General features: G+C 39.5%; 2 protein-coding genes across 5 annotated transcripts; both read left to right on the top strand.

Moving 5' to 3' along the window:
• The first annotated feature begins 3,991 nt into the window (after nucleotides 1-3,991).
• sdf2l1 (stromal cell-derived factor 2-like 1) lies at nucleotides 3,992-9,978 on the top strand. The gene is made up of 3 exons (XM_037778185.1): nucleotides 3,992-4,226; nucleotides 7,660-7,856; nucleotides 8,022-9,978. Exons 1-3 carry the CDS (start codon nucleotides 4,013-4,015, stop codon nucleotides 8,298-8,300), a joined length of 690 nt encoding a protein of 229 aa, XP_037634113.1. The 5' UTR covers nucleotides 3,992-4,012; the 3' UTR covers nucleotides 8,301-9,978.
• Nucleotides 9,979-12,103: 2,125 nt separating this feature from the next.
• Nucleotides 12,104-23,617, top strand: marveld2b (MARVEL domain containing 2b). Of its 4 annotated transcripts, none has more exons than XM_037778184.1 (7): nucleotides 12,104-12,164; nucleotides 13,848-15,132; nucleotides 16,171-16,206; nucleotides 16,299-16,477; nucleotides 19,799-19,970; nucleotides 20,091-20,141; nucleotides 22,058-23,617. In XM_037778184.1, the coding sequence occupies exons 2-7, from the start codon at nucleotides 13,870-13,872 to the stop codon at nucleotides 22,172-22,174; spliced, it is 1,818 nt and encodes a 605-aa protein (XP_037634112.1). In that variant the 5' UTR covers nucleotides 12,104-12,164; nucleotides 13,848-13,869; the 3' UTR covers nucleotides 22,175-23,617. The 4 variants fall into 4 exon arrangements, with proteins under 4 accessions (XP_037634112.1, XP_037634108.1, XP_037634109.1 ...); XM_037778180.1 differs by lacking the exon at nucleotides 12,104-12,164 and adding an exon at nucleotides 12,174-12,303; XM_037778181.1 differs by lacking the exon at nucleotides 12,104-12,164 and adding an exon at nucleotides 12,237-12,375.
• The last annotated feature ends 736 nt before the right edge of the window (nucleotides 23,618-24,353 follow it).

Below are 24,353 nucleotides of genomic sequence, written 5' to 3'. Positions count from 1 at the left end.
CAGAATATAGCGACTGTTTTATAAAAATTACTTTTTTAATTCATATTTGCTCCATTTCTACCCACTGCAGCTTTAAGTTTTATTTTCACTTTAAAAACATAGTCATTTTAAGTCAAACCATGATGTTTTTTTCCTAAACCTAACCACGTGTTTACTATGACCATAGTGGAGCATCATAGATTGATGTGTCGGGCTGACCAAGCATCAGTATGTGACGGGTTAGGATGAGAACAACCATATTGTGAGAAAATGTTGTGGCTCCCTAGATCAAGACTACACGGCACATGAAGCAACCAAGCAGTATAGCAATCAAATCGTAACAAAGAATAGAATAAATAAAAAAAATATCAAGGAAAAATCTAAAATTACAATTTAGACAGTAGGAACATCTGGAATACAGTCAATGAATCACTAGGTAGGAACACTAAGACAACACCATTCGTTTTGGATGCTGATGTAACATTTTTTCATTTGTTATTTTTGTAGAGAGGGGGAGAGAGGGAGAGAGAGAGAGCAGCGATGGTTGAGTGAGTTAAAGCATGAATGAAAAGAGGGAGCAGCTTTAGTGAGAAAAAAACAGTGAATCATGAAATAAAACGTTTTTTTTAGGGCTGTCAGTCGATTCAAATATTTAATCCTGATTTAATCGCACGATTATCCATGGTTAATGGAGATTTGTCAAGTATTTCATACTCTTATCAACATGGGAGTGGACAAATATGCTGCTTTATGCAAATGTATGTATATATTTATTATTGGAAATCAAGTAACAAAACAAAACAATGACAGATATTGTCCAGAAACCCTCACAGGTACTGCATTTAGCATAAAACAATATGCTGAAATCATAACATGGCAAACTGCAGCCCAACAGGCAACAACAGCTGTCAGTGTGTCAGTGTGCTGACTTCCAGTTTCAAGTTTCAAGTTTCAAATTTCAAGTTTAGTTTATTGATCACATACACATTTACATGGCAGTGAGATTCTTTGTTCCTGTTTGTTACTCTTTCATCCCTATATAATAGACAATCGATCAATCAATCAATTGAATAACAATAATGAAGTAAAATATAATCATCATTATAAACATTATAAACAAGCAGCAATAGTAGCAAATTGTTCAATAAAATATGAGGTAGGGAATACTTACACAATTATGAAATAAATATAAGAGAATATACACCTAGACACCCACCCACCCGCATGCACGCACGCACGCACGCACGCACGCACGCACGCACGCACGCACGCACGCACACACACACAAACACACACACACACACTCCCCCAATACACACATACTTATGGAGCACTTCACAGTAAATAAATAGAATTAAAGTGTGGTGCAATAAGTGCAGTGTAACCGAGGGTGAGGGTGAGGTGACTTGACTATGACTTGCCCCAAACTGCATGTGATTATCATAAAGTGGGCATGTCTGTAAAGGGGAGACTCGTGGGTACCCATAGAACCCATTTACATTCACATATCTTGAGGTCAGAGATCAATGGACTCCTTTGAAAATGGCCATGACAGTTTTTCCTTGCCAAAATTCAGCATAAATTCAGAGGGTTATTTAGCGTCCTTCGCAACATTGGCTGCTCCCCAAGTGCTCCACAGACAGACTCAGGAAATCCTTTGTCCCCCGAGCCATCAAACTGTACAACACCTCTCTAGGGAGAGGGGGGACAAAGGAGGACGGTCTGCAGGACGGATAATAATGCACTATAGTCACTTTTAACAGTCTCTTCTGCATTATATTCACTTTTTTAATAGTTGTGTATCACAGCTGTTACCCTGCACTATATTCAGTTTTAACAGTTTTCTTCTTCATCTTCTATTTTTATATCTGGTATATTTTTTTTTGTACTTTGTACTTTGCACTACTAACTTTTTTTACTGTCTTTTTACTAACATGTTTTTGCATTATGGAACTGTAATGCTGGGAACCTGAATTTCCCTCAGGATTAATAAAGTTACTATCTATCTATCTATCTATCTATCTATCTATCTATCTATCTATCAAGCTACTATGACATGGTTGGTACCAATGGATTCCTTAGTATCATCACTCTAGCTTTAAAACTGAGCCCACTACAACCTAAAAAATAAATCAAATATGTGTTAACTTTGACAGACAGTTATTTTCTGACTGCCCAGAAACGTCCCAAACACAGCAAAATAATAAGAAAAGACTAAATAAAGGCAGAGGGCATGGGTCTCTTCAGATAGAGACACTACCACACACTTCAGAAGTGATGATTGAGAAGGATTAATTTTCTGTGAGTCTATACATTGTTTTTTAGGAAAATGTCACATATTATACCTTTAAGTTATTTTTTTCTGCAATCAAATTCAGACTTTGCATGAATGTATGGATCCAAGGCATGAAATAGATGGGCTTGGTTGATGAACAGGTTGATAAAAACAAACTAATGAAAAATAAGTCATGTAAGTTTAAATTTGAAAAAGTCAGTATTAGTACAACAGAAAAGTAAGACATGTAAAGAAATGGCATTAGTGGCTGGATAATCTCAATTTGAAATTACTGGAAGCAGTATCGGATTTAATTGATCTGCCTATTTGTCAGATTACTAATTTGAGTTTGGCATAAAGAAATCTAAAAAGAAATGTGTAAAGAAATGCATAAAGAAAAGAATACAGAAATAAATAAATGCATAAATACATAAATATACATACATTCAAAATTAAATATAAAATAGATAAACAAATTTATGCAAAAATAAATAAATAAATTTAAAATTTAATAAAAATAAATAAATGAATAAATAAAAGGAAAAAATAAACAAAAGCATAAATAAATAAGGGAGTTAATACAAGGAAATTAAAAGAAATATCAATTCATGTCATATTTGATCAATTTATTTATTTATTTTTAATATTATTTTTGCTTTAATGACATATTTATTTATTTATCGAGTCATTTACATATTTATTCATTTATTTTTCATTTTGGCAGTTTCCATCCACCATAGCTAGCAAAAAAAAGGGAAATGTAAATCTGAAAAAGGAAATTTGGAGTCTGTTGAAAATGCCTAAATAGAATCTAATTTGTATGTGTTTAAAATGTTATAATTTCTTCTCTTGTTCTACTGTATTCATCTATCTCTGTACTGCCAGTTCGTCACACTCTCGTACATACAGTGGTAGAGAATTGAAGATGAAATTTGGAAATCATCATTGAACTAATGCAATGTTTGTTTTATGGTTGTTGATTGGTCATTTTGCGTGTTTTGGTAAATAACAGATTAGCATGAAAAAAGTGAAATACATTAAATTGATATAAGAGGACAGCAGCAGCACCTCCTCTGCTCTCCACCACCACTTTCTTGCCTGCCCTGCAGGTGTCGCTCTTACAGCATTTTAATCAGAATTTCAACAATGTTTTTTTTTTCCAAAGAAGAGAAAAACATTATTTTATAAATGAAAGGCTACTGGGATTTGGCAATGGTTTATTCCAACCATAATGGTTTATTTCAACCATAACTAATATATTGATCTCCCTCTTGCCTCTCAAAAATGAGGAGGTGCATCCTCCTCTGCCTCTATGTAGCAGCCTCCTCTGCTCTATACAGTCATCAGAATGATAACATAGTAGCTGACTCTGGGTAGTAATCAAGCTTTCTTTTCCTACACAGAGTCAATTTGTGTGTGCCAACTATGGTCTGTCGATGTAGGTTATTATTCATGTAAATGAAGGCTACTAAAAACTGTAAAAGTAAGTCATATCACATTCTCCCAGCTTTCTTTCTCAGCTGCCTTTGGTCTGAATAAAGACCTTGTCCAATCTCTCTTTTTTAGACCACTTAATTACCACTAAATTATTGATAATAATAATTATAGGAGATCCCTGCTTCTGATTGGCCAGCAACCTGACCGCACGGCTACGTACTCCATGACTTTGACCAATCACATGTCGACACTTACTTCCGTATTTCAGGACTTGTCATGCTGTGATTGGTTGAACTCAGCAGTAAGGTTTCCAGTGACTGAATGAGCTGTTCCTGTCAGAAGAGAACAGACACAAAGATGGAGCTAACTCACGCTGTCCACGTTTTAATCAGATCCCTGCTGTTTGTGCTGCTGTGGTCGAACAGTGAAGGAAGAGAGTCTGAGCTCAACCAGGTGACCTGCGGCTCGCTGCTCAAACTGCTCAACACCAGACACAACGTCCGCCTGCACTCACACGATGTCAAATACGGCTCAGGTAAGTTACCTGAGATAACTCCACACACACAGCCCATCTATCTACATCTACTTCCATGCATTCATATACCTCCAACTGTAATTCCAGCGACAACAAATAGGACTTGGTGGGTTGTGTTTGTCTCTCCCGCTGCAGCAGATGTTGTGTGTAAAGAACGGTGTGTTGAATTCAATTCAAAAAATTGACAATTTAAAGTTTCCTTGCTCATCTGCAAGTTCACATAAACTACAATACATTCCGAACACAGAGCCTCTTAGGTTTTGACTCTGTGGTAGATTCGGCCTGTACAATATTTATCAAGCAGCCCTGTATTTCTGTGAAACATCAGTCTGTATGTAACACATGACACCCACTGACGACCGCCGCCCAACGCAGTCTAGTGAGTGTGAAGCACTGGAGGAATAACAGCTGAACAAATACGATCACTTGACATTTAATCGAAACAAATGTTCTTAGCCACGTTTGTCCCACGCCGTATTTAAGCAGATGTGCTATTCATTTGAGAAATGTGTCAAGTTATCTCTCAAGTGGGTTTGATTTTGCCAGCCAAGCAGAACAATATGAAATAGTCATTTCTGTCGATGTAGTTTGGCATGAAGTTTTCCCTCCGCATGATGGCTAAACTAGGCTAGACGCCTGTTTGTGTCGTACTCATATTTTGTTCTTAGCCCATTAAAAATAAATATGGGTTTTTCTTTTTTCACGTTTTTACTCAAAACCACCAAAATGTAAACCACCAGGCTTCCGATCAAACTCTTCAAAGTAAAGCCTATTGTAAAGTTTATAATACATCAAGTTGGAAACATTGGATTTAAGTAGCTACAGTTCACACCTAGTAACTGTCATCAGATCATGGTGATGTGTATCAACAGTATTTACTGGCATGTTTATACTAATAAAATAATTGACTTGAATGTATTCCAGGAATGATAAATCGAAGTATAGCTATTGTCTACTATTTTGGAGCAGCAGTAGCTTAACTGCTCTTATGCTGTCTTTTATCATTATCATAAACACAACATATTCTTGGAAAGAAATGTTGCATGTCACATGCAACTCCCCCATGCTATGATGATGATAATGATAAAATGCTAATCTATTCACTTTTGTTTCACAATTCTGTTGATCCTGCTATTTTGCTTTCCTCTGTTAGTTCTGTAGTCCATTCTATTTACTGTTGATCATTTGTTTAAATTTCCCCCATTTGCTCCACCTGCCCTCCATCTTCTCCTGTCACCATGCTGCTGCAACTACCTCATTTCCCCACAAGAATCTTTCTGTCAGTCTCAGTGTAGCTGTAGACTGTCATTCACACACATCTACATTTGCTAACACCAAGTAAAGGTGGTCATACGAGAAGTGTGCATTTCCCCTATTCAAATAGAGAGCCTGGAAGAGATTCAGGAACAGTCTGAATGCAAATTAGCCTCTGGCTGACACTTGACACTTCAACCATTCAAATGGCGTGTAATAGTGACTTAGATAAATAAGAACTTACATTGGCTAAATGCACTCGCAATTAACAAAACTGTCATCAACACATTACATTTTTGTAAATGTAATAATACATTAGGTATAATTAGATACTGATCAAGTTACAAGATGCCAGGCTGATAATGCTAAATAAAAAAAAAAATACTGTATCACACACATCTGCTAAGTGTTCTCTGGTTCAGAAGAACAACTTTAATGTTTAGCTCTATTACTTTCATATGTTGTGTGATAGTACGTTCTATACCTTGTTCTCCTGTGGGGTTTTGGTGTCACGTTATTATTAAAACTGTGTCTGACAGATAAGTCTTTTGCCAAGGCAGTTGATAGCCTCTAATAAATCCAAAAATATGGGAATATGTGAAATCAAATATGTAAAAAATATAGCACTTAATAAAAAAAAAATGAACAAGGCAGATAACCAAAGGTTCCTATTCATTTTATAATGAACATTTGTGGTGTGATATTTAAACAAACCATCCATCAACAGGGAAATCAAAGTCTCTTGTCTACGAGACTGGTCTCTCTCCAGAGCTCCAGCCAGCTCACAGTGGGTGTGTGAGTGGGACTGGCCAGCCGACTAGCCAGCAATACCCACAGGCACTAGTTTCCTGTCGCACCTGTTTGTGGAGCTTCAGAAAATGTTGGAAGACATTTTCAATTTTTGTAGAACTGCCAATATTTGAAACTGCACAGTTGATTTCTAACCTCGTTCTCAGAAGTGAATTTAATGATGAAATATCATGCAAAAATTGTAAAAAAAACAAAAAACAAAAAAAACCATACTGTTGTTTGGGTTGGGTAGCCTACTTTCGGACTACGGTAACAAAAACGTGAGCTGCTGTGGCTGAGTCACTCTCTGCCCGGTATACTTGCTAACCCTAAGACCTCAAAAATAGGGAGTTTGAGTTCAAATTAGAGTTTCAGAGACTTTGTTTCCTGCACTCTGGTGACTTTTAAATAATGAAAATAACAAAATAATAAGTACACTGCAACAGCATTTTTTGTTAAATAGGACTACTTTTAATTTTACTTTTCATTCTCAGGAAAGAAAACTGAATAATCTCTCAATTCTCTCAGTGAAGGCCCTTCCAGACACAATGCAACAAGCCGTTATTACCAATGGCTTGTGCCAGGCAGACGGCTTTGCTGTGGTGCTGTGCGGTGGCACGAGCAGCTCCCCTCCGCCAGGAAATGACATTTGGTGTAGCTCTATTGTCGTCTGGGTGGAAACAGTAGAGCTTATACACGCTGTACAGTGCCAGAAAACTGGTTGAAATAACGAAAAGGAAAAAAGGTGTTAAATTGCCATAAATTGGGAGAAATACGGGAATTGTGACCCCGGGAGGAAACCAGTAGAGGGCAATGAAAAACACGAGTGCCCCGGGAAAATCAGGAGGGTTGGCAAGTATGTCACCCAGGCCTGTCTAGTTCGTAGCGCTGGTTAGCATCATAGCTAGTCTAGCGTCAGCAGACTCCTGGAACGCCTGGAAGGGTATAGCCAATCAGAGGCAGAGTGGGGGCTGGTCTTCCCACAAGGCGTCCCTTCGGACCATTCATCATTCTACCATCAATCTTTGTGTGTAGGAGCTTTGTCGAAGCAGAGCTTTAACATTGCTTCTTCCTCTTTCCATTTTATGGCAGATTGCAACCATTGCTTTTGAGGTTGCTGCTTACTTTACTGGAGGCGTTGTTGTGTCTATGTGTCGAGTCGCGTTCTAGCTATTCTTCAAAATAAAAGTCCCCTGCTTTAATGTTTTTTTTGGGGGGTACTAATTAGTCTACTGGTTACACAAAAGAACACTTTGTCCATGTTGTCATCACTTAACAACTGAAACTAAACCTCCTAAAGTTAGAGATTTTCTGTCTAACATGTTAAATAGAGCTCAGTGGGATCTGTGACTTATGCCTTGTGTGTGTGTGTTTGTGTGTGTGTCTGTAGGCAGTGGACAACAGTCTGTGACTGGAGTGGAGAATGCAGATGATGCCAACAGTTATTGGCAGATACGTGGGAAGCCCAACCGTCCGTGTCAGCGCGGTGAAGCCATCAAGTGTGGTCAGACCATCCGCATCACACATATGAAGACCGGTCGAAACCTCCACACACACCACTTCAGCTCACCGCTGTCTAATAACCAGGTCAGACAGTGACACCAACACTCCCGGTTATACCTTGTGTTAAACATGATGTGTTTTTAATAGTTTTTGTGTGCTTTCAGGCTCTGGATACACACACAACTTCTGTTACTACGACACATTCATTGTCTCTTTTTGTTTTCCTCCGCCTTTCTGTGTCACCTGCAGGAGGTCAGCGCCTTCGGAGAGAACGGCGAGGGCGACGACCTGGATACGTGGATGGTGCAGTGTGACGGCGTCCACTGGGAGCGCGATGAAGCCGTGCGCTTCAAACACGTGGGTACCGATGTCTTCCTGAGCGTGACGGGCGAGCAATACGGCCACCCCATCCGCGGCCAGCGTGAGGTGCACGGCATGAGCGCTCCCAACCAGCACAACTGGTGGCTCTCCATGGAGGGCGTCTTCCTCCAGCCCAGCCAGGTGCCACTGCGCCACGATGAGCTATGACATCATCACTGGGAGACACAAAGCGTGTGAATTCCTGTTCAAGTGGAGGTTTTCTAGCTCTCCTGGACCAAATGCCATCATGTGTGAATGATGTAGAATATTACACTGACTCATCTCTGTACATGTGAAGCACTCAGGGTTGTCTGAGACGGGGGGGGGGGGGGTGTAATGTTACTGTAGTTTTCATGACGGTTGGATTAAGATCAATTATGCTATATGTAGGGGAGCCATATGGTATAGAGAATTTCATAAAGGAGAAAATACTTGTGTGAAAAATCGAGGCTGGATTACCAACTAGGCATAACAACTATCGCGGGCCCCCCCCCAGGGGCCCTGAAAGACCCAAATTCACTGACATTTGATTAAGTTTGTCACGATTAGTCAATTAACACAAACTCAATCCACACACAAGCCAATCCAAATACTGATGAGTTACGTGACTTTTAGTTGTTTATTAGTTCTGTTGGCTCACAGTTTAGACCAAATCAATGATCAGTCAACAGCTATAGCATGGGCTCAATGAAAGACACCATCAATTAGCAGATTCAATATTAGATCATTTTGCTACATTCCAAATATATTACATAATATGATAATGCTTTACTTTACAGCTCTGTAATTTACCCATAATTTCAAAGAAGTTCCCCAGAAAGAACTCTATAATTACAGGAAATGTAATTATAGTGTTCAGTTGCTAATAACATATTTTCAATTAACTTGTGTAGCCTATGGAAACTATTTTAGTCAAAGCACAACAGGTCAGCTGGACATGCAAAAATTTGATTTTTTTTTCTTATCAATTAATTAAAGCAAAATTAATCAGCAACTATTTGGATAGTGTAGTAATCCTTTAACTCACTTTTCAAGCAAAAATCTCATTCTCTGGTGTAGATAAACCAACAACAGGGAGGGACCTAGTTTGACCATCAGCACATCAGATGCTTTACATGTTCTTTTTTAGTTGAGATGGTAAACCATATTCAAACCATATTTGAGTAGAATTAGTGCCCAGATATGGATTTTTAAGATCTTACCAAGCCTGATGCGAGTTATTTAAACCCAGAGTGTACCAGTCAGAGACAAGTAGATCCCTCGGATTCATCACCGTTCAACGGCCTCCACAACAAACACAATCGTGTTCATTATGGTAACATGATATATTCTCCCTCTTTAGCAATTTAATTGTTTGGTTTTTCAACCTCTGCTCTGTACACTCCCCCTTGTGTGACACTTTTATTTATGTCATGAATTTCTATTTGAAGAGAAGAGAAGTCCATACCTTCTGAAATTTGTAATTTTTGCTGCTTTCTTTCTCTCTTTCCATCGCTGTATGTTGGGTCATTTTCAAAAAGAATAGGCAGGTCAATTATTATTCACAAGTTTTTTAATAGATGGAAAAATATATCTGAAGTCACAGCAAAGGTTTCTGTGATCCCTTGATAATGCAACACACAACAACCTCTGAATTCACTGAAATCAGTCAACCCTGCGTTCAGTTCAGAGGACCCAGGACGCCGGAGAAGCATATGGAAATGCACAAGAACATGACGTCTGTCTTACAGCTACACAAAATGAGAAAATAAAAAAAAGAATGTTGGTTGTTTGGATCCAATAATGGAATGACTATGTGTTAATGACTGTTGTTTTCTGATTTTGCATAAAATAGCTGGCTTCATGACAAGCTGTGATTTATTCTTATTAGATAGGTCTAAAATAACCTGGAGAGGATGCACTGTGTCTGAGGGAACATGCAGCAGAGAGGAATCTTTTCATGTTTTTCAAAAACAAGCAATAATGTAAGTCATCGCTTCAGCATTAAAGCTGCAGTGGGTAGGAATGGAGCAAATGTGATTTAAAAAAGTAATTTTTATAAAACGGTCACAATACCTGACAGTAGTGCATGAGACAGGTAATCTGAAAAAAATAATGGTTCTCTGTGTCCTCCGGTGTCCTCCGGTCCGGTGTCTTTCGGTCCGGTGTCTTCCGGTCACAGACCGGAGTAAAATGACCAATCAGAGGCGAGCTGGAGTCTACCGTCTGATCTCAACATGGCTGCCGGGTCACAAACTTTCTCATTTTACAGCTAAACAGTACACTACAAGATGATTCTGAGAACATCTGAGGAGAGAAATAGGCATTACAGTAACAGAATACTGATTCATATTTGATCAGCGCTGCCTAGTTTGACCATTTGGTCTGAGTTGGTTAGTGATTGACTCGTGTCTCTCATAGATGGCAGCTGGACGGCAGACCTCAGATCAGCTCTGATTGGTTGTTTTCCTCCGGTCTGTGAAATCTTAGATTCCATTAGGAGCACCGGAGGACACAGAGACACGTGATTTTTTCAGATTACCTGTCTCACGCACTACTGTCAGGATATAGTGACCTTTTTATAAAAGTAACTTTTTTTAATCATATTTGCTCCATTTCTACCCACTGCAGCTTTAATGATACTGTACCTATTTTCTACTTCATGCATATATTTATATATTTGAACAGCTAGTCCAGTATTGGTGTACATATCTTTTGAATGTAATTTCTTTAATTCATTATTCTTTTTGAATCATATCATTTTATTTGTTCTTGTTCCTATTTCTTTAGCCCGTCTGTTGTATCAATGCAACATGTGAATTTCCCCTCTGAAGATCAAGTTGTATCTTCTAGAGTTCACTAAACTAAATGAGCATAGGCCTAACTAAATGTTTCCACCACCATCTACATGTAGTTTACTGATATCTGTTGCTTAGTTTACTTTATTCCACCAGGATAATCCACTGAGTATCAATACTGAGTACACAGAACAAACAATAAGACAATTGTTTAACCCAAGGTGTTGTAATGCCTCAACAACAGCCAAAATAGATTTTGTTTCTTGGTCATTTCTCGCCACCTGCTGGACAAAAAGTGTTTTGTCTCGTGCTTTGAATCAGTTTATTTAAACTTAAAATGTTTTTTTAACTGATAATAAATAAAAACCCATGAGACTACAAACAGGGACTAACACAGTATTACTGTCTTCATGAGAAAATACCTATTGAAAAAAATATGGACATGGATGAAAAAGTACTATACTAAGAAAAATGATATTTGCTGGTTTTATCAAAAGCTCTGTAAATATTTGCTCCATTTCTACCCACTGCAGCTTTAATACAGTGAAAGTTATTCATATTGTTTATGTATGTATGTCTTAGCAGTCCTACAATGACAGTTGCTTGATCAAGGCGAGTTATTGAGAATTTCGTTTTTACAGCTCATCAAAGATGAAGAAAAAGTCAATAATGCATCCATTGTTCAGGGAATTTGTAATGTCATTTCTCCAAAAAGCCACAGTAGAATTTGGTCACACTCTGTCTTAAAGTCACACAGAATCCAAATATTTCAGTTGCTCTGATTACTTATTGAGGATTTGGTTTTAATAGCTTTTCAGAGAGAAGAGAAACTCAATTTTGATAAAACTCTATTTTGCATCTTTAATTAGTTATTGATGTTATTCACTCTCTCAATGACTGCCATTTATAAAAAACTACTCATTTCAAATACTTTACAATATATCAGCCAGCTGATTATACGCAGTAATCTCCTAAATATGATGAATATTGGAGAATTGGAACCATATGCTAGGAGCTGTATGTGGGAGGATAAGAGAAGGCTATAATAAGAAGAAGAAGAAGAACAACAACAACAACTGTGATGATAAAAATAAAGAGCGAGAAAAATAAAGAATAGGCTAGTTATCATCCTACCATTTCAGATATAAAACAACACACCAATAAATTAACTAATATTGGGTTAAGAATCGGAAAGTGGGAAGTCGGATGTGAGAGGAGCCCTTGAACGCATCGTGAGACTGGTCCTTCTGGCTAGGTGAGTTTAGAGTCGTTGAGGACTTAATACATCCGTGGGGGTGTGGATCTGGGATCAGTGTGGTCTCCCTCTAACGAGCCTCAGTGAACCTTTAGTTCACAGTGATGTCTGACCTGAGATCAGTAGGTGGAGGACAAAGGTAGGCTGACAGACAGACAGGATGTTGTTACCTGTTGGACTGAGAGAAATCAGACTAAAGACTTGTCAGAAGGTAAGTCCACATACCGAGTTAGTTGTGTCCTTTTCGCTTCTAATGAGGAATATAACTGTAAACATGTAAACGTGGACCGATAGAGATGGAGGAGTTATTGTTGTACTTTCATTATAAACTAAAGCGCTTTTTTAATTTTATCTATTTGATCAAAATCTGACCGGTTTCCAACATGAGTGGTTCCATGCTGAGACACCTGTTTCCTATCAGTAACATGTCATCTTTACAACCTCAGTAAATGTTTGGACAGTTGTTTAAGCAACATTTATCCTTCTGGTCCACATTAAATGTGCATGCTAGATGGTGCTATATCAATTAGGCTCAGACTGAACACTTCCACATCCTCGACCTGCAGAAACTCACCGACAACAGGAAGATTTAATCCCAGGAACCTCTAAAGTATGCTAACATTTAGTCTGATTATGATGTAGGCCTACTTACTTAGCTTACATTTAGCTTTTATACAGTCTGTGCTAAATTGTGAGCCCTTAATGTAAAGTAATGTCTTCTTGTGACTCCTTGTAGGCTCGACTCCTCAACAGTTTCACTAAAGGGATTTAGTCTCCTCTCACATTATTTCAATTCAATGATTTTATTGATAATTTAAAGTGTGAAGTATTTCAATAGTAAAAAAAAAAGAAAAGTCAGAAAAAAATAAATATATATATTTTTTTTGTGATAAAACACATTTTTTTTCTTTCATTCTTATTCCTTTAATAATCTTGTGATTTGGGGGGGAGGTTGGGATTAACCTGTATTAACCTGTGCTATCTACAACATTGTATAAAGCAGGGGCAAGAAATCAATCACTCTCAAATATCTAAAATAAACACAACAGTATGATTCTACTGATTATCAGAAAGCTAACAAACAATGGTTATCCACAGTTTTATTACTGTTGGTCCAAAATAAATATGCAAATTAGGCGATTTTTTTTTTATCCTTAAATCTGAATTTGCAAAAAAAACCAAGAAACAATCTTTTTAATTTTTAAAATATGTTATAGAGTAGACACATCTTTACATCTCCTGAATTTTTTATTCTTTGTGTCCGCTATCAGTTGAGCAACAACAGACTTCTGAGTATATGGTGGGTAGGTCAGTCTACACATGAATCCTTAATATTGCCTATGATTTTCATTTTCACCTCAAATATATTACTTCAGTTTTCCCATTTGTTTATCATCACATGACTGAAAAACAGAAAATGAATAATTGAAATTGTAGATAACCTTGTTTGTTAGCTTTCCAATGAACCGTACTGTTCTGTTTGTTTTTTAAAGAAGATATAGGTGTCTTTAGGTCGGGTGAACTCCAATATGGGTCAACTTTGCAGGGCCCCTGTCTCCTGACTGGTTGCTCATTGTGGTTAATCAAACTGCATTCTAACAGCCTCTCATATAGGTCAACATGTAGCTGCAGGTCCATCTGTTGACAGTAGACTGTTCTAATCCTCTGTATTTGTCTTTGTAGCGAGCACAGAGTCCAGGTCCCAATGTCTTCAGGAGGAGTTGGTTCTGGCACCAGGTTTGACCGGGTGCGGGAGATCCCATACTATGACCAGGTCCCTGTGGGCTCCTTATGGCGGGACCCGGGTCTCCCTCCACCCCCGGACACCTTGCATGGAACAGTGCCAGCGGTCAGCTTGGACCCCCTTCCCCCACCACCTCTACCTGAACAGGCAGCTGTTGGGCCTCAAGCCTTTTACCCCCCCAGCGATGATGAGCCAATGGAGGAAGACTCTGACGCCATGGACATTAAGCCGGTCCACCGCTTCATCCCCTCCTCTGTCAAGAACTTCTTCCGTGGCAACAGCGATCGGGGCAGCAAGGGCTGGTCCGTCCCCCCCCCTCAACCACCTCCGCCTGCCCCTTACTCCCCTACCCCTTACTCCCCTGCCCCCTCATCCATTAAGAGCGCCAACTGCCGCACCACGGCAGGAATCCCCTGCTCACCCCCCAACTCCGCCCCTCCATCTCCGTCCCTTCCAGGGTCCTATCGGGACCCCTATGGCGGCTCTGGGGGCAGCTACAACTCTCAGAAGGAGCGAGACGGACTGCTGTTGGGCGCCGAAGCCCTCGACTCAGCATCCGCAGTGCCCACCAATCTCTCGGCCCTGACGTACCACGAGCGGGTGGAGGAGTACCACCAGCGTTACGCCTACATGAAGTCCTGGGCCGGCCTGCTGAGGATCCTGGGCTGTGTGGAGCTGCTGCTGGGAGCTGCTGTGTTCGCCTGTGTCTGTGCTTATGTTCATAAGGACAACGAGTGGTTCAATATGTATGGATACTCCCAGCCGCAGATGTTTGGGGGGCTCGGTGGAGGTGCTAGTGCATATGGATCTGGGGGCGGTTACTACACAGGCCCCAAGACCCCTTTTGTCCTAGTGGTGGCTGGTCTCGCGTGGATAGTGACTGTTATTCTGGTCGTTCTCGGGATGAGCATGTACTACAGAGCCATCCTTCTAGACTCTTCTTGGTGGCCGATCACGGAGTGTTCCATCAACCTGGTCTTGGGAGTGCTCTATTTAGCAGCAGGGATCGTGTATGTGAGGGACACCACTCGAGGGGGGCTATGCAACATGCCGGTCTTCAATAATGGAGTAAATGGGGCGTTTTGTCGCACCGAGTCGGGCCAGAACGCAGCCATCGTCTTCCTCTTCATCACCATGGTGCTCTACTTCATCGGTGCAGCAGTGTGTCTGAAGCTGTGGAGGCATGAAGCAGCCAGGATGAGGAAGGAGGGGCTGGCACAGGAGGTCTGACACACACAAATGTTTTTCTAAACTTGTGAGGAGCCCCTAACCTTAACCGTCACAACTAAATGCCTAACCTAAGTCTGACCCTAACTACTTTAGTTTACTGATTTGCTGTAGTGTCTGAATGGAATGAAAAGTAGACCTTAGACCTAAGCTTAGAAGGAACACTGTACACATCCCTAAAGTGGTGACCTCTTAGCTCCACCTGTGACCTCAGCACTGTGTATGTTACTCCATGATTTGGTAAAATAGCTTCTCCAATCAAAAATGTAACTTTTTACCTTTTTATCCAGCAGCAAGGTATTTTCAGTTTGTGACAGATGTCTACTGTCTGCCCAGAATGATCAAATGTTTGTGTGTTTAAATCCAGTATTTAGTTGCAGCAGAGAAGAAGCAGAAGAGTAGAGCGGAGCCGAATCGTCAAGTCCAAAATTGAATAATTGGGACCACTAGCTGAAAACAATTATTTGCTGACTTCCTCTGCACACAGCACCTAGTACCTTATTGCTGGTTTAGACCAGGGATCTCAAACCACTGGCCCTGGCACCAAATCCCCACATTGTATTGTTCTATGTGGCCCACACCCTCCAGGCTTTAATTTTACAGTGGTAATTTAATTTTCTAGCAAGACTGCAAAATAGGAACATTAACATTGACCAGGTTTTCATGACATATTTAACATTTAGCAAGCTGTGCTTAACTATGCTACTTGTCAATGTTGAGTTTGACCAAAAGCATTACACCAAAATGACTCTTTCTAATGCCTAAAAGAAAGGTTGACACACTGGAGCACAGACATTTAAATGTAACTGTTTCCTGTCTCATCTGCGTATCTGCCGTGTAAGCGTCTGAGTAAGCTGTCGTTCTCCGGGAATACAATCTCACTAGCATTACTCTACTAAAGTTAGCTGCAATGGACTGTAATTAAACAAAAGAAAGGTTCAAGCAGTCTCACTAGGATAAACCCCTGATAATAACACGTTGAACATTGTGAACATCTAATGAATCCCTCCCCTTCTCTTCTTCCCATAAACCTAGATGAAAACTATCGGATCATCACTGCCTCTGTCTATAGTAAGTATCTAGGATTGTTTTATTAATGTTCTAGCAGAAATTGAATTGCACACAGTGTACATGAAATGAACACGACTGTTTATCTACTGTAGCTAGGTCCAGTCTCCAGCGTCTCAGAGCGGACTCCTCTCCCTACTATCCAGCCAGACATCATGGACTCTGCAAACAGTTCTGCAGCTGCACCTCTGATGGCGCTGGAGCCAGAGATCCTCAGAGGACACATACCAGCCGGACACATCCCCAAACCTTATGTTATAGCCGACTATGTGGCGTGAGTATTACCTTCTTAGTCACATTTTGCAAACATTCGTTGCTGTATTCAGTGTTAGGAAGGTTCTCAAAAGCATTACTGATTAAAGATACAGTCCTTGATTCTGTGGTAGTGCCCCTTAGCGTTCTCCCACTTCAGAGTCAACAAACCCTGCTATAGAATGGAGTGATTCTCAGGCTGGTATAGGCTGTTTGTGGCAGAAAGAAAAGTCGGAGCTTTAGCAATGAAATGATCTCCACTGCATTTTGTCTGTACATCTTAAATCAGTCCGGGAAACTGATTTCATCAAGATTATTTACTGTCTTGTTTCTGATAAAGTATATTGACTTTTATCAGTTTATCAGTATTTACTGAAATAGTCCACAAAATCCGCAGGTCTCCATTAAAGCTGACGTAGGCAAGATTGGAGTAAATATGATTTAAAAAACTTGTTTTTATAAAAGGGTCGCTATTTCCTGACAGTAGTGCATGAAACAGGTAACCTGAAAAAAATCATGTTCCTCTGTGTCCTCCGGTGCTCCTAACGGCATCTGCAAGATTTCACAGACCGGAGGAAATCTGGTGAACACCAAGTTCCGGTCACATGACCGGAGCACAACCAATAGGAACGCTCTCATAGCACTCATGTACTTTCGGCGCCGGAGCGAGCGGCAGCCTTTCCAACTGCCTCGATGTTGTTCACGTCTTTCTTGAATTTCCCTCGGGATCAATAAAGTTACTATCCATCTCTCTCTCGATAAAATGACCTGTGATTGGTCAAAGTCTCCCGTCACAGGCTAGATGTTCTAAAGCCTGAGAACAGAGCCATGAGGAGGAGCAGAAGTCTAGTTTCCTTTCAGAGAACTTATGCTGAAAGGTTATTATGGAATTTCTGCCCAATGATGCCAAAAACATACTGCTAATATTTACCAGTATCAGCCAATGAAAATGTACCATTTGAAAATTTGACTTTGACCTTGTAACTTAAAATATACTAGGCAGTGTATTTTTGCCGTCATTGGGCAAAAATCCCATAATAACCTTTCAGCATATTGTAATTCAAGTGTTCTGAGAGATAACTAAACTTCTGCACCTCCTCATGGCTCTGTTTTCAGGCTTTAGAACATCTAGCCCGTGACGAGAGACTTTGACCAATCACAGGTCATTTCAGAGAGAGAGCGTTCCTATTGGCTGTGCTCCGGTCATGTGACCGGAACTTGGTGTTCCTTCAACAGATTGTACAATGGCGGCGGCGTCACAAACTTTCTCATTTTACAGCTAAACAGTACACTACAAGATGATTCTGAAAACATTTGAGGAGAGAAATAGGCATTACAGTAACAGAATATTGATTCATATTTGATCAGCGCTGCATAGTTTGATTGTTTGGTCGGAGTTGGTGAGTGATTGACAGCCGGCTCTCATAGATAGCAGATGGACAGCAGACTACAGATCAGCTCTTACTGCTTGTTTTCCTCCGGTCTGTGAAATCTTGCAGATGCCGTTAGGAGCACCAGAGGACACAGAGGAACATGATTTTTTTTCAGGTTACCTGTTTTGATGTACTACTGTCACGTTATAGCGACCATTTTATAGAAATAACTTTTTTTAATCATATTTGCTCCAATCTCGCTCCTACTTCAGCTTTAACAGACAACATAAGTTTAAAGTTAAAGCCTTGATTTAGTCCTTGAGTAGAGGCCCCCCTTCTCCCAGAGCAAAGTAAACAATCTTGAGTGAAAGTTGGAAAATCTTTGGTCCTCAATCCAAAACGGTGATCCTAGATCACCCTGTCCAGCACTACATAATTTACAGCTTTAGAGACCAAATTGCGTCAAAAGTCTAACAGTGTCAGAGATGTACAACCAAATTCTCATATGTGAGCCAGGTCTAGAACCAACCAATTGGAATACACCATGAAAAGAAACTAAAAAAAATAAACTGGCCAAAGGTGACATTATATCATCTTATTTTGAATAAAATAAACTTGAGGAAAAACATGAAAGTGGTGCAGATGGATGATGTGAGTTGATGACGTTTCACTGCTCTCCCTGCTTCCATGGGGAAATAGGTTTGGTTAATTCAAAACTTTCTAAACCAGTTTATCTGGTTTAAAGTCAGTTTTAGTAATAGGTAATTTTTTTCAGGTCTGTCTTAAAGCAATAGTCAGATGCCCATATGTACACTGAAACAGGTTTCACTAGCTGTAATCATTCCTCCTGTTCATACTGGATTATTAAGAGATCGCTTCCTAATGTGCTTCCATGTACTGTAAGTGATGGGGGACAGAATCCACAATCCTCTTTTTTTCTTCTAAGTTTATCTAATTCAGTTAATATGGCTTCAGCAGTCTGAGTTGGCCAATTCAAGTGGATATCATCCAAAGTTCCAGCCTTTTTAGTACCAAATTCCCTCTTTGTGTTACTATCGCTCCATTGCAGCTCAGCAGGGAAACACAAAGCAGGAAGTTTGTACTGAAAAGATTGTAACTTTGAAAGGTACCCATTTAATTTTTCTAACTCAGACTGCTGAAGCCTTATATTAATTTCAGATAAACTTTTGAAAGTAGTTTTGCGTGGAATGAGGACTATGGATTTTGCCCCCATCGCTTACATTGGATGCACATCATGAACAAATATCTTAAAGGTCCCACATTGTAAAAAGTGAGATTTTCAGGTCTTCTACATTATAAAACAGGTTTAGGGTGCTACAAAAATGACTGTTAAACTATCAAAACGCTCAATATACGGAGAAACACACACAGCCTGTATTCAGAAATTGTGCATTTGAAACAAGCTGTCAAGATTTCTGTCCATTTGTGATGTCACAAATATACAATATTTAGACCATTACACGGTTTTAAATGTAAACATTCTAAATGTGTCCCAGTTTATTTCCTGTTGCAGTGTATGTGAATGACATCAGCTGACAGGAAGTAAACATGGACCCAAACTGTTGCCTAGCAACGCAATTGTGTTGAAATTCACTAAAACGGAGCATTTCAGACAGAGGGTAAATACAGGCATATTAAGACAGACAGTATGAGGGAAAATAAAAGTTTTTTTGAACATTACAGCAAGGTAAACATGTTCTAGTAGAAACACAAAATACAAGTATGAACCTGAAAATGAGCATGATATGTCCCCTTTAAGACACAAAAATTGTGAACCTATCCTAGAAGAAGAAAGGAATCTGGTATATGGTGGTAATCTGGCCAGTAGTTGTTAGATGGATTTTTTTCCAGTGCATATTGTCATCCTTAGCAACTACTGCTAAGAGACTGAGACACATTTAGGTGTAGTTTGAGTAAGAAAATATGTTGTCTCTGTCCTGTTCCCACAGGAAGTATCCCATCATCCGCTCAGAGGAGCAGAGGGACCAATACAAGGCTGTCTTCAATGACCAGTATGCTGAGTACAAGGAGCTGCATGCTGAGGTTCAGGCCATGGCCAAGAAGTTTGGAGAGATGGATGACATGATGCAGAACCTTCCCTCCCGGCCTTCCAGCCAAATGGTACAATCCGCACTCCTCAAACATACATACACACACACACACACACACAACACAAACACAGGAACACACTTGAATACACAGTGCGTAACTATGTCCGGTAACTTTCTAATTTTGTTTCAGGAGAAGGAGCGGATCAGTGGCATTTTAATGGAATTTCAGAGGAAGAAAGCTGTAAGTATCCCTCATAAAATATCATTTATGGTCCATCCACTGTTACTCACTGAGTGTCCGTGTCTGTGTCAGAGAGTCCAAGCTCTGATTAAGGTGTTAGAGAGATAATTCTGTTTCTATAAACCCTTCATATCCCTTGATGCCCCTGTGCAACAAAAAAAATCTATTAACAAAAATAATCCCCCTTCTTCTTTTCATCTACCAAGACCTTACTTTGAATTATACTTAAATTAAAGGGGTACTCCAGTATTGAACTTCCATGAATAAGGGGGACTTGCATGAGACAGGAATGGGAAAAGGGGGGATAAATCACAGCAGCAGAAGCCAAGATATTCTGACTTTTGGTCTCTAGCATGTGTCAACTGCTAACAACTCGGTAGCGCCCAAATCTTTCAAGCTTCATGCCCCCAGTTTGTTACACAGACTTTCTGTTATACATTTGTAGTCTCCAAGATAACCCTAAATGACATCATCAGTATTCTTTTCTCAGATTTTATAAAGCTCCTTCTGAGCCACAGTAGAAATTAAACAATTACCCTCCTCATAACAAGTAAACTGTGCCCTTTAAATTAGTATAACACATTGGGAGAGACCAGTAATGATGCAGCACCTCCTGTTAATTTATAACAGAACGCCTGTGTTGCAAACTGAGGCTGTGGGGGTTAGAGATGCTATCAAGTTCAATTATGGGAATAGTAGGATCCAGGGTTTTGGGGCCTTGACCCATAAAAGGAACTAAAAATCAGGTAGCTGATTCAATTTTGAAATTTCTTGTTTTAATCCGTCTCTCAGTTCCCCTCAATGTTATTGGTGTAATGCTAAATCAGTGGAATGTCCCTTTTAATTAAAGGGACTGTTTGTAAGAATCACAAATTGCTTGTTAACAGCGACACCTTTGGCCGTTAAGTCAACTAAAGTCAGCGTCCTGTTGCTCGCGCTTGTGCTCGCTCTACATAGACACGAACGAGCATCGCTCAACAGTGAGGCGACACACGTCAGCTAAAAGCACAATATCACTCTATATTTCAACTGCTTGGCAGTAATGTTAGCTGACCAGACAAAGGTCTCTCCATGAATCAATGCTGATCCTAGTGTTGGCTTTTCCTGCCTCAGCCTCCCAACGGAGTTTTGGTCGGAGACGATAACGTTTCTCTCTGCGGAGCCCCGTCACTTCACAAGACACGGGAAACCTCTGTCGGTCTGGAGGAGCTGCAGCAGTTATTTCTGCACAAACGGTCACTGAACATTCACTAGATATTCTCAGAGCTAAACTAACTCTTCTGCAGTGTGTAGTGTGCGCGCATGCACGTGAGAGTGGAGCAAAAGAGCGAGAAAAAGCGCTGTGTGTGTGAGTGAAGGCAGGCAGAGGAGCAGAGTACAGCAGAGACTCCGGTCCTGGAGACCAAAGCTACGGTCTCCTCCCCGTCCTCCTACCGCGGACAACACTGTTTAACAGACGGGCTTCGCTAGATAGAACTTTGTGGTTTTGGTGCTTCCGTGTAGTTTGTGTTGGAGTATGAGTCTGAACAGCGTAGCCACAAGCGAACGCGCATGGGACACCAACCTGCAATGATTTATACGTGTAAGAAGTTACAAACAGTCCCTTTAATACAAAAAGTACGTCCTATGTTTTGACATGGGACTTTGATATGACTTCTACATGGCTTTCGCTAATCATAAAGGCACCACCATTACCCAGAATGTTCTTCTTCCTGGTTTGTTAATGTTCGTCAGGTTTACTGGAAACTATGTAAAGAAGTAATACTGTGCTGTATTTGTTACTGTATTCCCCATGCAGTAACCCGCCAATGAATTTCCCCGATATTCTCCGACTATCACGGAGACTGTCCCCGATAGCAATTCCAGGAACAAAAGTAAAACATTTTATTTAATTTATTTCTGTTTTTTCTTGCCAGGACCCGACATATTTGGAAAAAAGGGAAAGGTGTGAGTATCTAAAGAACAAGCTCTCTCATATCAAACAGAAGATTCAGGAGTACAACAAGGTGAAGGACTGGAATGATGGCAACTAAACCCTGTTTTCATTAACACACCTGGAATTAATATGGAGTCAGTCTGCACTATATAAGAAGATGTGCTCTGTTGCACAGAGAACAAAGTAGTGGGACTAAGGTAGGAACTGAATAAGAGTGTGTCTCCACCAGGCAAAAACTATCCTCATGGTTGGTATGTATTTCATTATCACATTAAAACAGGTGGACCTGCCATCACTGCTGTTGGTCATATCATCAGGACAAATGGAAAAATCGTTTTCACAGGTAGAAAAATTCAGTGGAAATCAGTAGAAATGTCCTTATAAATGGTGGTAAGAGGCAAAGAGAAAGTAAGCTTCACCAAAAATGGTCAGAATGCAGAGAGCTGGGATGGATGAGGTGTAACCTAAATACACGATAGGGTGTTCATTCAGAACGCCCTGATGCAGATCACATTTTAAAGGAACATTTTGGGAAATATGCTTTGTTTTAAGTTTAATATCAGTTTCATCATTTGTTGCTGTATGGGCATTTTTACACTTCATTTGATGCTTGTGTTTGCTGTCGGCTGCTATGAAATATACCATAACAAAAATAAATGATCTTTTCACCATAGTGTGGGTTAGATGAAGCACATTTTGTAAAATGTGTGACTGTTCCTCTAACACCAGGTGTAAATGGAGTCTCACAACTGGCCTGCTATAGACACTGCCTGAATAGCTGAATCAAATGAGGCAGCTGATGTAAGTAAGGTTGACTCAATGTTAAAGAAGGCTATATGATTAGATGAATAGACCTTCAGTAGACAGAGGGGATCAGCAGAAATTTGTTAGTTTAACCGAGTTTATTTTTGGTCAAATAGGATATACTTTTATGTGCTGCATGTGTTATACTGTGGAGGGTTAGCTGCTTGCCATAATGCTCACTGCATGCTGTCCTTATTGTTTTTTACGTTGCATTTCTTCTGTCCAGCAGTGTTCTCCTGAACTATGAGGCACAATGTGAATATTTTACTAAAAGCTAGAATGTATGAACTATCTCACCCAGATGGGTGTTTTTTTTTAAATTCATTTAGTCACACCTTTTGTAAACTCATTTGTACATTGATATGTTTGATTGATATGTGTATGTGATTATTTTGTATCAAATGTCCTACTGCTTTATACCAATGAAGGACCCTTTTATATAGTTGTATTTTCCCTCTTTAACCATGAAGCAATTGTCCTGTTTGAGTGACTTCTGTTACATCTGCCATCCACTGTTTCAGTTAGTCCAGGGTAATGGTAATGAATGAGAGTAGCCAATGAAGTTAAACCATTACAAAAACAGTACAATCAGAACAAAGCTATATTTTCATAATTGGTATTTTTTTTTTTTTTTATTATTGTAAATCCTTGTTGATTTATCCTTGCTAGAAATATGAGTTTGCATAACAAATGTGTACCAGAAGTACATTTTTCCTGTAAGTATATAAGAACATTTTTCTGGAAAACCGATGTTCTGAGTCTTTCTTTATTTAAAAATTGTGGTCCACATTTTTTCTATTAAAATGTTGAGGCCACATATTGTTAAATTAATCACAATAATTACAACCACAAAGCAAAATGGACTCAATGTCCATATGCGTTGAATACTTAATTATTATTAGCAGTATTAGTATTAGAGGTAGTGGTAGTGTATCCCTCAGTAAGCATGCAGGAGGCTTTTTTTGTTTTTTACTACTGGAGAGGTGTGGACACTAAATATCTTTTCAATCTTTTCATGACCTGGATGAACTTGATTGCATGACTTGTCACCCTCCTAAAATGGCTGCTGTGGCTCAGCTGGTTTACATCCTGGAGGACTGGTTTAGAGCTGAGGTGGATTTAAAAAAAATGTTTTCCTGGTATGAAGCTTTGCAACTCGTTTTCCTGTTGATTTTACTGAGGCTGGATTAGACAGCTTCTCGTGCCTTAGGTTATTTTTTATATACAGTATAACCTATATTTTAACTTTGAATAAGACCCACTTGTCACACTCAAAATCAGCATTTACCAATATCATATTATTTTGTAAAATACTACTAATTAAATTTTTTTAAATGAATTTCTAATTAGGAAGTACGATTTCTAACAGTAAAAAAATATATATATATTTTTTTGTGATTTTAAAACATAAATTATAGATACTGAGAATAATATTGAATGTATAGAAATATATTCAGATATTGATAATGAAA

Source organism: Sebastes umbrosus, chromosome 8 (assembly GCF_015220745.1).
Source record: "Sebastes umbrosus isolate fSebUmb1 chromosome 8, fSebUmb1.pri, whole genome shotgun sequence".
In the NCBI taxonomy this organism is placed as follows: Eukaryota; Metazoa; Chordata; class Actinopteri; order Perciformes; family Sebastidae; genus Sebastes; species Sebastes umbrosus.
This window is presented reverse-complemented; position numbering and strand designations above follow the sequence as displayed.